At 55.1% G+C, this 14709-nt stretch overlaps 1 protein-coding gene across 1 annotated transcript in view; it reads left to right on the forward strand.

The window, feature by feature from the left end:
* The window catches only part of NFRKB (nuclear factor related to kappaB binding protein), a 31215-nt gene extending 18186 nt beyond the window's left edge, over positions 1-13029 (forward strand). Inside the window, 12 exon segments of the mRNA XM_070365276.1 lie at positions 905-965; positions 1364-1538; positions 2332-2438; positions 3173-3296; positions 3452-3531; positions 3622-3842; positions 3936-4203; positions 4811-5023; positions 7200-7946; positions 10521-10627; positions 11273-11408; positions 11516-13029. Coding sequence (XP_070221377.1) covers positions 905-965; positions 1364-1538; positions 2332-2438; positions 3173-3296; positions 3452-3531; positions 3622-3842; positions 3936-4203; positions 4811-5023; positions 7200-7946; positions 10521-10627; positions 11273-11408; positions 11516-11641 — 2365 coding nt within the window. The 3' untranslated portion in view covers positions 11642-13029.
* Positions 13030-14709: the final 1680 nt, after the last annotated feature.

The following is a 14709-nucleotide window of genomic DNA, read 5'->3' on the forward strand; positions in this document are numbered from 1 at the left end:
CTGGTTGCGCTGACACGTCCTTGTACGTTAGAGCCGGAGAGCTTGAGAGAGATTGGGTCCATGGGTCCTTGCCTGCCTCAGCCTCCCGGGGGGGCAGCATGCTCCCAAAGTAGGAGTGTTGCCCCAGGAGTCTGAGTGGCAGGATCCACCTGTAGCTGTGTGCTTTTCCCCAGTCTCCCTTCAGTTCCCTTGGAGAATGGTGGTCTTGGGTGCTGGAGAAGAGGTGATGGACCCGGTAGTTCTAGGCACTGGAGAAGGGGCGATGGATCTGGTGGTTCTGGGTGCAGGAGAAGGGGCGATGGACCTTAGTGGTTCTGGGTGCAGGAGAAAGGGCGATGGACCCTGGTGGCTCTGGGTGCAGGAGAAGGGGCAGTGGACCTGGTGGCTCTGGATGCTGGAAAAGGGGTGATGGACCCTATGGTTCTGGGTGCTGGAGAAGGGGCGATGGACCTGGTGGTACTGGGTGCAGGAGAAGGGGCGATGGACCTGGTGGTTCTGGGTGCAGGAGAAGGGGCGATGGACCTGGTGGTTCTGGGTGTAGGAGAAGGGGCGATGGACCTGGTGGTTCTGGGTGTAGGAGAAGGGGCGATGGACCTGGTGGCTCTGGGTGCTGGAAAAGGGGCGATGGACCCTATGGTTCTGGGTGCAGGAGAAGGGGTGATGGACCTTAGTGGTTCTGGGTGCAGGAGAAGGGGCAATGGGCCTGGTGGTTCTGGGCACTGGAGAAGGCGTAATGGACCCTGGTGGTTCTGGACACTGGAATAGGGGCGATGGGCCTGGTGGTTCTGAACACTGGAATAGGGGCGATGGGCCTGGTGGTTCTGGACGCTGGAGAAGGGGTGATGGGCCTGGTGGTTCTGGGCCCTGGTGGAGGGCAATGGACCCATAGGTTTTTGTGTTCCAGAAGGACTGACTACGTGGTGCGGCCCAGCACGGGGGAGGAGAAGCGAGTTTTTCAGGAGCAGGTGAGAAAAAACTGGAACCCAGTGTAAATCTCTGTGTCTGCGAGACCAGGCGAAGAAGAGATGCTCTGAGCCCAGCATTCTTGGAAGCAGCTCACACTCTTAACCTCACTGTTCCCTTAGTCAGGATTGCTTTTCCGGAGCAGAGATGATGTGAGGAAGGGAACAAGAAACCTTTTGATGGTTTTTTTGCAGATAACAAGACACATTGGCTTCTGGATGACTTTGCTAGTGACTGGCCTTTGGGGGTCGTCCTTTCCCCACTCTGGTCAGCTCAGTGGTCCTAGTGGAATAGCCTGATTCCTCCTTGTTCCAGTCTCTCCAGGCTGACCCCTTACTGCTTGGGGTGGCTGGAGAGAGCCCTCTGACTGACTCAGGAGCTCTGTCCCTTCTCTTGACAGGAGCGCTACCGGTACAGCCAGCCCCACAAGGCCTTCACCTTCCGCATGCACGGCTTCGAGTCCGTGGTGGGGCCCGTGAAGGGTGTGTTCGACAAGGAGACCTCGCTCAACAAGGCGCGGGAGCACTCCCTGCTGCGCTCTGACCGGCCTGCCTACGTCACCATCCTGTCCCTGGGTGCGCCACCACCCCCACCCCCCAGCAAAGGCTGGAGGGTCAGCTCCAGGAAGCTTTGCAGTGGGGACACGGAGGGTGGGCTCCTGCCCAGAGAGTTACAGGGAATCCTTGTTTTCTTTCCGGATTCTGTGCTCAAGTTTACATTCCTTTAGGAATAGTTCAGTTAGCTTAGGTGCCAGAATTTGTTCCTCCAGACTGGGCTTCTTTGAAAGGTGAGACTTTTCACCTTTTTGGTACCATGAGTTGTTGGCAGTCTGGTAACCACTGGACCCCTTCTCAGAATAGGTTTTTAAATGCCCAAAATAAAATGCACAGTTATGAAAGAAACCAGTCATATTGCAAAAATATTCAAGCAGGTTTATGGTGCAGAAATAGGTCTTTACTATGTTAAATGATGTGACATTGCCACAGGTGTTGTGACTCCTCTGATCCCCACGTGGTGATGAGTAGCACTGATACTTTGAGTTCAGCAGCTGTGCTGTGGTGAGAAATCATCTGATTTCTGTTACATATCACAGCACTGCCAGCATGTGGTTGGCAACATATGCCAGCAAAGATTGTGCCAGCCTTGGCTCACAGTGGAAGGAAATGCTGGGTTTCAGTTTAAGTTGTAATTATCTCCTGGACCCCGTAAACTCTCGAGTTCAGGGCCTTCAGCCGTGGCTGAAAGTGTGAGGGGTGTGGTGGAAGCCGCCCCCAGAGGGCCGTGTCCCCCTGCTCCTGGGTCAGCAGCTGAGGGGTGGCTCCCCTAGGAACCCTGCTAACGTGTGCACTTTGCTGTTTCTCGTGTTAGTTCGTGACGCTGCAGCACGGCTGCCCAACGGGGAGGGCACGCGGGCGGAGATCTGTGAGCTGCTCAAGGACTCCCAGTTTCTGGCGCCTGACGTCACCAGCACGCAGGTGTGAGGGGAAGGGCTGCTCGTGTTTTGTTCAGGGGTTGTTTAAAGATGCTTACAAGGGAACACAGAATGTGCGTGCTAAGATACTTTAGTCGTGTCTGACTCTTTGTGACCCCATGGACTATACCCTGCCAGGCTCCTCTGTCCTTGGGGATTCTCCAGGCCAGAATACTGGAGTGGGTTGCCATGCCCTCCTCCAGGGGACCTTCCCAACTCAGGGTTCGAACCTGAACCTGTCTTATGTCTCCTGCGTTGGCAGGTAGGTTCTTTACCACTGGAACCACCTGGGAAGCCCACATGAGGGAATACAGACTGGAATAACAAATTTAATAAAACTGATGAGGAATTTCCTGGCGGTCCAGTGGTTTGGATTCTGAGCTTTCAGTGCCAAGGGCCTGGGTTCAGTCTCTGGTTGGGAAACTAAGATCCCACAAGCTGAGTGGCAAGGCTAAAAAAAAAAATCCCAGAAGAAAGGAGTCTGTCTGGGGAAGGGTGAGCAGAGCTGCCCTGTGACCTTGCTGATGGCGAGGCTTTCCTTCAGCGTCTGCTGAGGGTCCTCAACTCACCGTCTTCAGGGCAACTCCGTCCCCCTGGTCTCCTGGTTTCTTGTTTTGCTGAGTGACAGGTGAGCCACTGGGAGTAGGTTCTGTGTGGGGGCTGTGCCCCGCCCCCCCCACCCCGGGTTTCCTCTGGCGTCTGAGCCGGTGGTTTTCCTTCCCTTGTCCCGGGTCTCAGGTGAACACAGTGGTGAGCGGCGCCCTGGACCGGCTGCATTATGAGAAGGACCCGTGCGTGAAGTATGACATTGGGCGGAAGCTCTGGATCTACCTGCATCGGGACCGCAGCGAGGAGGAGTTTGGTATGTGCCCCGCTAGCCCCGGGCGTCCTGACGTTCTGTCCCGGCCCCACCCTTCTCCTTGGCATTCGCTCAGGACGCCACTGTGCAGGGGTCGGAGCCCTGGCTCTCAGCGAGACCGCCCTCCTTCCTGAGCTCAGCTGCCCACTTGCCCACAGAGCGAATCCACCAAGCCCAAGCAGCTGCGGCCAAAGCCAGGAAAGCCCTCCAGCAGAAGCCCAAGCCCCCGTCCAAGGTGGTGAGTGACCTCGTGGGACGGCGGCAGAGCGGCTGAGCCATCCCTGCCTCTTTGCTCACGCTGCGTGCGTTCCGTCCCGTGTGCGTGCAGAAGTCCAGCAGCAAGGACGGTCCGGTGAAGGTCCTGAGCGGCGGCCCATCTGAGCAGAGCCAGCTGAGCCTCAGCGACTCCAGCATGCCCCCAACCCCGGTCACGCCCGTGACGCCCACCACGCCTGCTCTGCCTGCCACGCCGATCTCCCCACCACCAGTCCCGCCAGTGAACAAGAACGGCCCCACGACAGTCTCGGAGCCGGCCAAGTCTACGTCAGGGTGAGCATTCCGCTTCCTCTCGGGCCTTCTCCTCCAGGCTCCTTCCGCGTGCTGTCCTGAGCTGTGTCTTCTTTCCCCGGGTGCTCCTCGCAGTGTTCTTCTCGTGTCCTCACCAACCATGCCGCAGCTGGGAACCATGCTGTCCCCGGCATCCAGCCAGACCCCGCCGAGTTCTCAGGCTGCTGCCCGTGTCGTGAGCCACTCGGGCTCAGCTGGGCTCCCCCAGGTGCGGGTGGTGGCCCCGCCCAGCCTTCCCGCCGTGACGCAGCCAGCAGGGCCAGCCCCGCCACTTCCACCGATGCCCGCGGGAACGCAGATCCGCATGCCGGCCACTGGCGCGCAGGCCAAAGGTGGGCCACAGGTAAGAGGGACGGGCTGCACATGTGGGCTCATGAATCTGGTGGGCAGTCTGGGTTGGGACCCAGGACCTGGGTCACTGCTGCTGCTGATGGCATTTATCACAACAGCTCAGTTAATGCCTAGGGCCCAGTGACCGAGTTATGAGTTGTGTTTGCACGTCGGGAGTCAGAACTATGGGAAGTTTAGTGAGGTACCCCAGGTTGTGACATCAGGAACCTGGTGGATGAAGGTGGGATGTGAATGAGGCCCATGAGTGTTGGTGTCAGGCTCTTTCTGTCGTGACTCTAATCTTCTCTAGGCCACTGATCGTGGGGCTGTAGACAAGAGTCTCCTGCCTCAGGCCCCTGTGCTGTAAAGGGGTATGGTGTTTCCCCTCTCTTTGCATGGTTAAAGTGAGATGTTAGATATGAAAGTGTTTCTGAAAGTTAAGCTGTTCTACCAGCATGTCAGAGCTCCACACTGTCCATTTCAGGGGGTAGTGAGTGCTCGGTACTATAAGCTTAGAAACCCTTCTATGGGAATGCGTCTTGGGTGGTGACAGCTAGAGACTTTCTGGGTTCCGGTCTGCGGCTTCCTGTCTAAACTCTCGGCCTCCTGCCCGGAACTAGACAGTCATGGCCACTGTTCCAGTCAAAGCGCAGACAGCGACGGCCACCGTGCAGCGGCCGGGACCCGGGTCGGCGGGGCTCACAGTGACAAGTCTCCCCGCGGCGGCCAAGCCCACGAGCAAGCCTGCCACCAGCTCTCCTGGGGGCCCCACTCCCAGCACCCCCACGGCAGCTGTTCTTCAGAGCGTCGCAGGACAGAACATTATCAAGCAGGTACATGAAGCCTCTCTGCGCGGGTCTGAGTACGTTGTCCAGAATCAGAGGACAGTTGGAGACCTTAGTGGTTTGTGACCTCTGATTCTGAGTTCATTTCTATTCAAGTGTGAGTTTCCAGCAAGGGCAGTGCAAGCTTGGGAGACGCTGGAAAGGGTTTTTTTGTTTCTCTCCATGTAATTCAGGATTTAGTAGCTGAGTCCTTGGATTTGGAGTCAACTTTTCACGGATGTGCTTATCTAAAACCCTGTAGAACGGATGGACAGGTGGTGTTGGCATTTCATTTTCCACTTGTGGAAACGGAACGTGTGTGTCTGTGCTTTCATAGCAGTGTGTGCGCGAAGATAACCGTGGAGCTGCAGGGACTGTTTGGGCAGAATCGCCCCGACTGCTGAGAGCAGGGCCTGGGTGGTGCTGAACGTGCTGTAGATGCTGAGTGCTGTCGTTCTCCTGACACCGCAGGGCAGCCACTTTGATTATTCCCATTTTACTGTGAAGAAACGGAACTACTAATGATGAAGCAAAGTTATTTCTTCGTCAAACGAAGGTTTCTTGAGTGCCCTCTGTGTGCCGGGCACTGCAGGGTGTGGGGTCAAGGGGTGAATCACATGGACCAGGTCCCTGCTGTCCCGAGGCTTGTAGTGTCACATGTCACAGCTCTGGGGGACAGGCACGTACTTCCGGGGTGAATTCCAAAAGGCCGTGACAGTCGGTCAGCGGGAAGGGCGGGGGTCAAGGGTGATGGGCAGAGGTGGCGGCTGATGAGAGAAGGCCTGTCTGGGGAGGGGGCTCATGAGCAAGGTGAGCGAAGCTGGAGGGCACACGCCGTGCTGTGCTTTCCAGGCCCAGCCTCCCAGGTGTGGGAATGCCACGTGAAGAGGCCTCCATCAGGAGTGTGTGGGGAACAGCAGGAAAGCAGCTGGACGCTCCTGAGCACATGCGAAGGTGTTAGAAGGCGAGGCTGCCAGCAGCTAGCTCAGACTTCGCCTTTAATTTAGATGTGACGGGAGCCGTGGAAAGACTGTGGGCTGGGATGACTTGACCTAGTTTACGCTTACAGAGATTCCTGTTTGGGAAGGGAGCTGGGAGGGGTGTTCAGGTGGAAGAGAACATAGGTCACTGTGGCCGGTTCATGTTGATGTACAGACCAGCATAATACTGTAAAGCAATTTTCTTTCAATTAACGATACATAAATTAAAAAGAAACCCCTGCTTGTGCACCGTGGACACTGGAGCCAAGAGCAGAAGCAGGGAAGCCACGTGGGAGTGGGTAGCAGCCGTGTAGCTCCAGCATTAGGCGTGTGTAGAGGCCTGAGAAGTGAGCACTCAGTGGACAGGGGTAGTGAGTGAGCTTGACCGGCACACTGGGTCATGGATTTTGGGGAACGGGTTCACGATAGAATGTGAGGCAAGGCAGGGGAGACGGTGATAGATAGCCTTGCTTTTGCTGAGGGCGGAGACCTAGGCTGCAGGGGGATGTGGAGTGAGGCAGGGGTGGGCATGCTTTAGGGTGGGGGCGGCACTGTGACACTCAGTGGTCCGGCAGAGGTGGGGGTTGGCTCACTAGACACAGTTCTTCGGCTAGGAGGGTCGTACCTGTTGCATGTGGATGTTGGCTCTAGGTAAGTAGGCGTTGGTGTGAAAACCAGTCTGGTCCCAGGGTGCAGCCCTTCAGCACCGAGTGTGGTGCTGCCTCAAAGTGGAGGTTGGCTCAGCCATAATTAGATGTTTTTGAGACAGTAGGAGAAATGTGAGTGTGTCTTATAATATTTACCAGGTGGTTATTAGGTAAGAATAGATAGTTACTTTTAAATTTGGTCCTGGGCTATTTTATGTGAAGGTCTGGAGCAGCCTTGGATACCCAGGGACAAGTGTTGATGAGCAAAATGATGTTTATTGGTTTACTTTAAAATATTCCGACTCCTCCCTCCCTCCACCCGGGCCCTTGAAGAGTGGGGAAAAATAGATATTCCTGGCCACGTGGTGACTTCTGAAGCTGGTGGTATGTGAATTTGTTAGGCTGTTCTCTACTTTGGTGACCGTCCTCCATTTTTCAAAGTAAAAAGTTAGGAAAGTACAGGAAACATACATCTCTTGCAATGGAGGTTCCCTGGCTTTCCCCTGAAACCCGTTGAGCCCGGAGAACATCTGTGTCAGTGCTCTTCTTTCCTTGCAGGTGGCAATCACTGGGCAGCTTGGCGTGAAGCCCCAGACGGGCAGCAGCGTCCCCCTCGCAGCCACCAACTTCCGGATCCAGGGCAAGGACGTGCTGCGTCTGCCACCCTCCTCCATCACCACGGACGCCAAGGGCCAGACGGTGCTGCGCATCACCCCAGACATGATGGCCACACTGGCCAAGTCCCAGGTCACCACAGTCAAACTGACCCAGGACCTCTTTGGGACGGGCGCCGGTACCACGGGCAAAGGCATCTCGGCGACCCTCCACGTCACATCCAACCCCGTTCATGCCACTGACAGCCCTGCCAAGGCCGGTGTGGCCACTGCCCCATCGTCCACTCCAACAGGGACCACTGTGGTCAAAGTGACTCCTGATCTCAAGCCAGCGCGTTTGATGCCAGCGCTCGGCGTGAGCGTGGCCGACCAGAAGGGGAAAAACACGGTGGCCTCATCGGAAGCGAAACCAGCTGCCACCATTCGCATCGTGCAGGGCCTGGGGGTGATGCCCCCCACAGCAGGCCAGACCATCACGGTCGCAGCCCACACCAAGCAAGGGCCCTCAGTGGCTGGTGGGTCTGGAACTGTTCATACGTCGGCCGTGTCTATGCCCAGCGTGAACGCTGCCGTGTCCAAGACCGTGGCTGTGGCTTCTGGGGCGGCCAGTGCCCCCATCAGCATCGGGACCGGAGCCCCTGCCGTGCGGCAGGTCCCAGTCAGCACCGCGGTTGTCTCCACGTCCCAGGCCGTGAGTAACTTCAGGGGTGTAGGCTGGAAGCCCAGTCTGTCTCCTCTTTTGACCCAGACAGGCTTATTCACTGTGTGACTCTTGTTTAGTTCTGAAACACGTTACGAAAGTGTGGCACGGGCGGTAGTTCTCATAACATTAAAGCAGCGCAGAGGTGCGTGGAGTAGATGCGAGCTTGCTCTTCCCACCCTCTGGTTCCCCTCTCGTGAGGCTCGTCACTAGTGGTGTTTTGCCGTTTATCCTCCAAGTCCTTTTTCTGAGCATTTTCATACATATGCACGAAATTTTAAGGTTCCTATGAGAAACCTCGGTCTATATACTGTTCTGTGATTTGCTTTGTTCATTTAAAAGTACGTCGTGGGGGTTGTTCCAGATTGTACGCTGAGACTGTGCCCTTTTAGTGAGATCGCTGTCCCTTGTTAACACCCGGCGCTACGGGGCCTGTTTGTTGTGTGAACACGGGACAGTGTTTCAGGAGTGGGCCGGGGAGGTACGCATCAAACGTTCGACACTCCCGCTGTGTTCAGAGAAAGACCACACCAGCCTACGCTGCGTCAGCTAGCCTTCTGTTTCCCTTACCCCTTAACCAGCACGTGAGAGCCTGTTCTGTAAATCACTATGTCCCTGTCTTACTGGGGTTCTTTTTCTCTTTTCCTGGTTTTTGGTGGGGTGGGTATCCCTTTGTTGGGGGAGGTTGGTGAGGGCTCTCCAGGGGTGAATGGGATATTTGCCATTGTTTTTCTGGGGTGTTTTTCTGGTATTTTCATGTTGTATGAGCTCGTACCAACCTTTATATTTTTCCCATATTAGTTCTTTTATGTGTAGAAAATATTTTCTTTCAGTCTGTCATTTTTTAACCTTGCATGTGAAGCCTTTTTGCTCTGCAGGTATTTTATCTGATTAGATCATCAGCATTTTCTGGTTCCTAGGTTTCACCGCCTTATGCCTCAGCCCAGGGTTATGAAGATGTCGGCTCTTGTTTTCATAAAATATTTTTAGAGTTTAAAAAAAGTATAATGGATAAATCCACTTGAAATGTATTTCTGTGAATGTCGTGTCTGAATAAGCTCCTCCTTCATTTTTCACATTATTCCAGCATCGTTGCGTAGTATGTCTCTTCCCAACTAATTTGAGATACTGCCCTTATCGTAAACCAGATTCCTGTATCAACAGGTATGTTTTGGGGAGCAGGTGTTTATTCTTTAGCCTCTGGGTAGGGGGCATTGTTCTGTATGGCAGGTGCATCTGGACAGTACAGAGCGCAGTCTGACTTCTCTAAGTAAGCCGTATAGTAAAACCTCATCGATTAGGATAAAAGCTAGAGTGATGGGGAGAGCAGGACCAACACGGTAGGAAAGCCAGGCACCCAGCCCTAAAGTGCAGCCTGGCTTTAAAGGAGGTGTTTGTTGAGGTTCTCACATCAGAGAATTAAGGCAACGAAGAAACGGCGCTCACTTGATCCACTTTTCTCTTGAATCCTGACACAGGTGTGTCCCGCGGCATCCAGCTTGTGGCCATCAGTCGGGGTGACTGTAAGGAGAGAGCTCCGGGTGGGGCAGGCAGGTTGAGGGGTGGTGCCTAGGCAGCTGTTGCCTTGCTCACAGAGGGACGCACCGTCGGTGGGTGCTGCTCTGAAATCTCCCCAGCGCCGGGTTCTTAGCACAGCCGTGCAGCCCTCAGTCGATTCCCTGAAGGCACCACCTGGCTGCGTCCTCTGGCCTGCTGGCACCATTCAGTGCTTTCTCTGGGGCTATAGTTGACTCATTTGGAGATCAGTGTCCGGCCCGGGGGACAGGTTTCCTCCCGAGTGCCTGGCTGCTGTAGAACCAGTTTGCCTGTAGGAAATATTGATTCCTTTTCTTTGCATCTTGTTGACTGCTCCTCTTGAGTTATTTTTTTCAAGTCAGGTTTACACAAGATTTTACCGTGTATAAATTTTATCAACCAAAGGTTAAAACCAGGCCACCTAAAAACTGGTGGCTGTAGTGACCTACCCCAACCATCCTGAAGTCCCAGACACGCCAGGCATCTCCAGCTCCCTTTGCACTCCTTCCCCACATTTAACTGTGAGGTGCACTTCTCTCTTGGGTGAGTTTAGTATTAGTGTCCCCAGCTCACCTCTCTCATCTCTGGGAGGAACAGTACCCGGGAATGTGCCCTGCTGTGTGCTCCCCTGCTCTGCACCTAACCATGACAACTCCTGATCGCCTCTGTCCCGGCTCGGGTCCTCCGCCTGGCTGCCTTGTGCCAAGTGTCGGGGTGCTGGATGAGTGAGAGCCTTCCCTCTGGGACCCAGCCTCTACTGCCATGAAGGGAACACACGCTTTCCTTTATGGCTCGGGCGCACGTTTTATCCTGATGCCGGCAGGTGCCCTCGGCTGCTTTGATTCAGCAGGAAGGAGGAGGCTCACAGACAGATGACCCCTTGGTAGAACACATGAGCCCTTACCTGGACCCCAGCTATAGGAGCATTGGGCCCTACAGAGGACTCCTTGGCTCCGGCGGCCCCTGGGTGACGCTGCACGGTGGTCCTTGCCTCCTCCTTCTCATAAACCTGATTCTGTTTCTCTGTAGGGTAAGCTGCCTACACGGATCACAGTTCCGCTGTCTGTCATCAGCCAGCCCATGAAGGGCAAGAGTGTGGTCACAGCCCCCATCATCAAAGGCAACCTGGGTGCCAAGTAAGTGCTGTGGCGGGTGGGGGAGGCAGTGCTGGGGGCTCCTGGACACGAGGGCACGGGGAAGGCGGCTGGTTCCTGGGCTCCTTCATTGTGCTTGACGGTGTCTCGAGCACCTCAGGTTGTTTCAGGTGCTGGGGATAAAGTGAGGTCAGTGCTACCAACAGGCTCACGCTGTAGGAACAGTGAACTAACCTCGTCTATGGGGTGGTAGTGCATGCTCTGGGGACAGAGCAAGGGACCGACAGGAGGCACTGGGTGGAGTGGGCGGTGACCGGCGTGCTGTTAGGGAAGCCTCCCCGCGAAGTCAGGCCCTGGGGTGTGATGGTGCAGAGAACGAGGGCCTCCCTGGGTCCAGAGCTTTGTGGCTCTGACTTGACGAGAGTGAAGGTGAAGACAGGAGTCTGGGTCTCTGGGCAACTGCCCTGGGGCCGGGTTTGTGGCTGGGAGCACACACCTCCTGGCACCCATCCTGACCCCGGCCGGTCACCAAGTAGACACAGAGCCTTTTCATCCAGAGCACCAGGGGCCTTTGTCTGACACGGGAGTGTGGCAGCTGGAAGAAGGGGGGGATCTCTGGCTGGTGTCCCGTCAGTCCAGTGCTGGGGTCCCCTGGCCCGGGCTTGGCCTCACGCCTCTCCCCCACAGCCTCGGCGGGCTGGGCCGCAACATCATCCTCACCACCATGCCGGCGGGTGCGAAGCTCATCGCTGGCAACAAGCCAGTCAGCTTCCTCACGGCCCAGCAGCTGCAGCAGCTCCAACAGCAGGGTCAGGCCACGCAGGTGAGGCCCAGTGCCCTCTCAGGGCTCGGGCTACTCCCTTCCCTGTGCGCTCGTCCTCACTGCAGGCCGCTGGCCATCTGCCCACCAGACGCTCTTTCTGTGCACAGGTGCGCATCCAGACAGTCCCCGCATCCCACCTTCAGCAGGGAACAGCCTCCGGTTCCTCCAAGGCCGTCTCCACCGTCGTCGTGACCACGGCCCCATCTCCTAAGCAGGCACCCGAGCAGCAGTGATTCTCAGGGAGGAAGACATTCAGTGGCCGGATGCCACGCCAGTCGGCCTTCAGGCTGGGAGGGCAGGAGCGCGGGTGGCTGCCTCACCCACCTCTGCCGGGCGGGGTGGGTGTCTGTCTGAGGAAGGCCAGCGGTGCGACGCTGGCTGCCCAGCTGCACTCCGCGGGGAGTGGGCTGCACCAGGTGTGCTGCGCCCCCGAGCTCTGTCCTGTCTGGTCCAGGAGAAGTGTCTCTGGTGGGGGTGTGTGAACTCACTGTGGTCACATGAGCCCAGCTATCCCAAGAGGAGACACTGGGACGGGCTGATGTCACAGATGTGTGGATGGTGAGTGAGACTCATTCTGTGCAGGGGTTGTGTTTACCCTGGTCTTGTCTGTGATTGGTGGTCTGGGTCGGTGTTCTGTGTCCAGATGTTTTTATGTAACATTTTTTGAAAAAACCTGTTGTACATCTCTATCAAGGAGAAACCTGGGCTTAGACATGCCCCCACCCCCAAAAAAACGCATATTAAGTTGCTTCAGTAGTGTCCAACTCTTTGCAGTCCTATGGACTGCAGCAAGCCCAGGCTCCTCTATCCATGGAATTCCCAGGCAAGAATACTGGAGTGGGTTGCCGTTTCCTTTTCCAGGGGATCTTCCTGACCCAGGGATCGAACCCAGGTCTCCTGCATTGCAGGCATATTTACTTAATTTTTTGACGAGAGTGAAAGAACAGCAAGATCCCTAGTAAGTTAGTGGCTGACTTGATGGCTGCATGCTAGCAGAGTGGCCATGAGGTGGGGGAGAGACGTGGGCATTGAGGTCATGTGGGGTCCCAGAAGTGGAATTAGTGTGGCAGCTCTGCTTAAAGACGGGCAGTCAGGATCTTGACCGCGGTCCACCCTTCACCTGCTGACTCTGTCCACCTTGTCGAGCCTGTCTACATGTACGTCCAGAGCCACTGGACAGAGTAGGCAGAAGCCAGGACACATAACTGCTTTCACAGCACAAGTTTTATTGTGGTTCAGAGATGATATGTTTTGCTTTGCTCCAGAGCAAGAGTCAGCAAACCCGATTTTGTAAATAAAGTTTTACTGGAACATAGCCCACACCCATTCACTTAGGTATGGTCTGTGGCTGCGTCCAGTTAGAAGGCAGAACTCAGTAGTTGTCACAGGGACTGCACAGCTTCAAGTACAAAAAACTTCCTACCTGACCCACTGAGTAGAACTTTGCTGCTTCTGCACCAGAATATGGTGGGGCTGGGGGGTATGTGGCCACAGCTGCCTCGTGGGTCTGGGTTTATTGTCATTAGCTCCTGGGTGTTCACGGTTCTCAGTCTCCACTGAGCCATGGGCAGAGCTCAGAATGTGGTTTTAAAATGTAATTAAAAGCACTGGTTGTCAACAATGTGTGCCTCTCATATTGGAGTGGGTGTTGGGTAGTAAAGCTTTTCTGCAGCCATGGGGCTTTCCTGTCTCTCAGGAAAGTATCCAGGTTATTAAGAATGTTTTCCTCACCCATGAAAGTTGAGTGACATTCTTTGATGGAGTCAGGGTGAGGAAGTGGAGTTGGAGGGCAGTATCAGGCAAGTTGCAGTGGTGCAGAGAAAGTTAGAGCAGCTCACTGGACACAAAGACATTTGATTCCTAAAGCAGATCTGTGAGATAGGCGTGGTCATTCCTCTTTTAACTGAGAGAACCCGCGTCTGAGTTGAGGTTAGAACCAAGACGTGAGTGCAGTCTTCTGGTTGTAGGTCAAGTGCTCTCTTTGCTACCTTCCTGCAGGGAAGTGACATGTCCTGATGAGACCTGGTGGCCGCCCTGAGCCGGGAGGGGTGGACCTGGGGGCCAGATTGCAGGGGTGAATGGGTGGGGCGGGATGGAGCTCTTGATGGGTGGTTGAGGGCTAGCACGGAGAGGAGATTGGTGACGGGTGGTTGAGGGCTGGCGCAGAGTGGAGGTTGGTGATGGGGAGAGGTGGAGCCTGCAGGGAGGGAAAACAGCCTTTGAGCTGAGTGGAGGAGGGTGCGTCTGCACAGTGTCACTCCCTGCAGCATGTTGCACATGGAAACCCTGGGTCCTGGTTTCTGGGTGAGAAAGAGGCAGTAATTTGAGGAATCCTGGCTCTGATATTTATTGCCGGTTAAAATAAACCCCTTTTGAATTTACTTAACAAGTGATTTAATGATGTTTCCAGCCTCAACCCTCACCCCCACTTTATTTGCTAAAGTCACCTGACTCTGACCGTCTCCCTGGTGCCCACAGACATTTACATCCTAGCAGACAGGTTTTTTTCAGAACCCTGGTAATGTGTGACCTGGTGCTACCTGCCCAGCCTGTCTGTGGGTCCCCAGGGTGGCAGCCCCTCCACCCCCCAGGCTGCTCGAGTGCCACTGCCAGCACAGGCACCAGCTGTGGCTGCTTCCGGGCAGACCTCAGGGGTCTTACAGAAACATGGGAACTATTGTGGGGGTTTGGGGGGAACAAATTCAGAAGAATTTGGTTCAGAGGCTGGTGTAAGTATTCAGACCACGTATCAGACTGGATTTGGTGCAGGGCATCATGATGGGTTTGTACGTCATCACACACACCTCCCTGAAGGTGTCTCAACCTGTGCTGTGCAGGGGGCGTGAAAACAAGTTTTAACATTTGTGTCTGACCCTCAACACCTCGATCCCTCACTTTGGAGAAAATGCTGCAATTCCCTAAAGTGTTTTGTCCCCTCCTGGTGAAAGGAAGACTGGGACTAGGTTCTTCCTTCTCACCTCCAGTCCCTGAGGAAAGAACATGTTTACATTAATTACCAGTAATAGAACTTGGTTCATTCAGGACTTGCCCAGTGAACGTTTGGGCTCGTACTTAGCAGGCAGACCAAAGTGATTCCTGAAAGGGGACCCACAGGTTCTTTTCTCAGAATTCAATCAGTGTAGCTCGTTCTTAATCCCAGAGGTGTGACTTCAGCCCTGAGCTGCTGGCTCACCCTGGGAGGTTCGTTGCCTGTCACATAAGTAGAGCATTCCTTCCACAGAGCATCCGGCTTCACATAAATGACCTCTGCTGGCTTGGTGTGCAGTGTGGAGGGTGCAGG

The sequence above is a fragment of the Bos mutus genome, chromosome 29, assembly GCF_027580195.1.
Source record: "Bos mutus isolate GX-2022 chromosome 29, NWIPB_WYAK_1.1, whole genome shotgun sequence".
Taxonomy (NCBI): Eukaryota; Metazoa; Chordata; class Mammalia; order Artiodactyla; family Bovidae; genus Bos; species Bos mutus.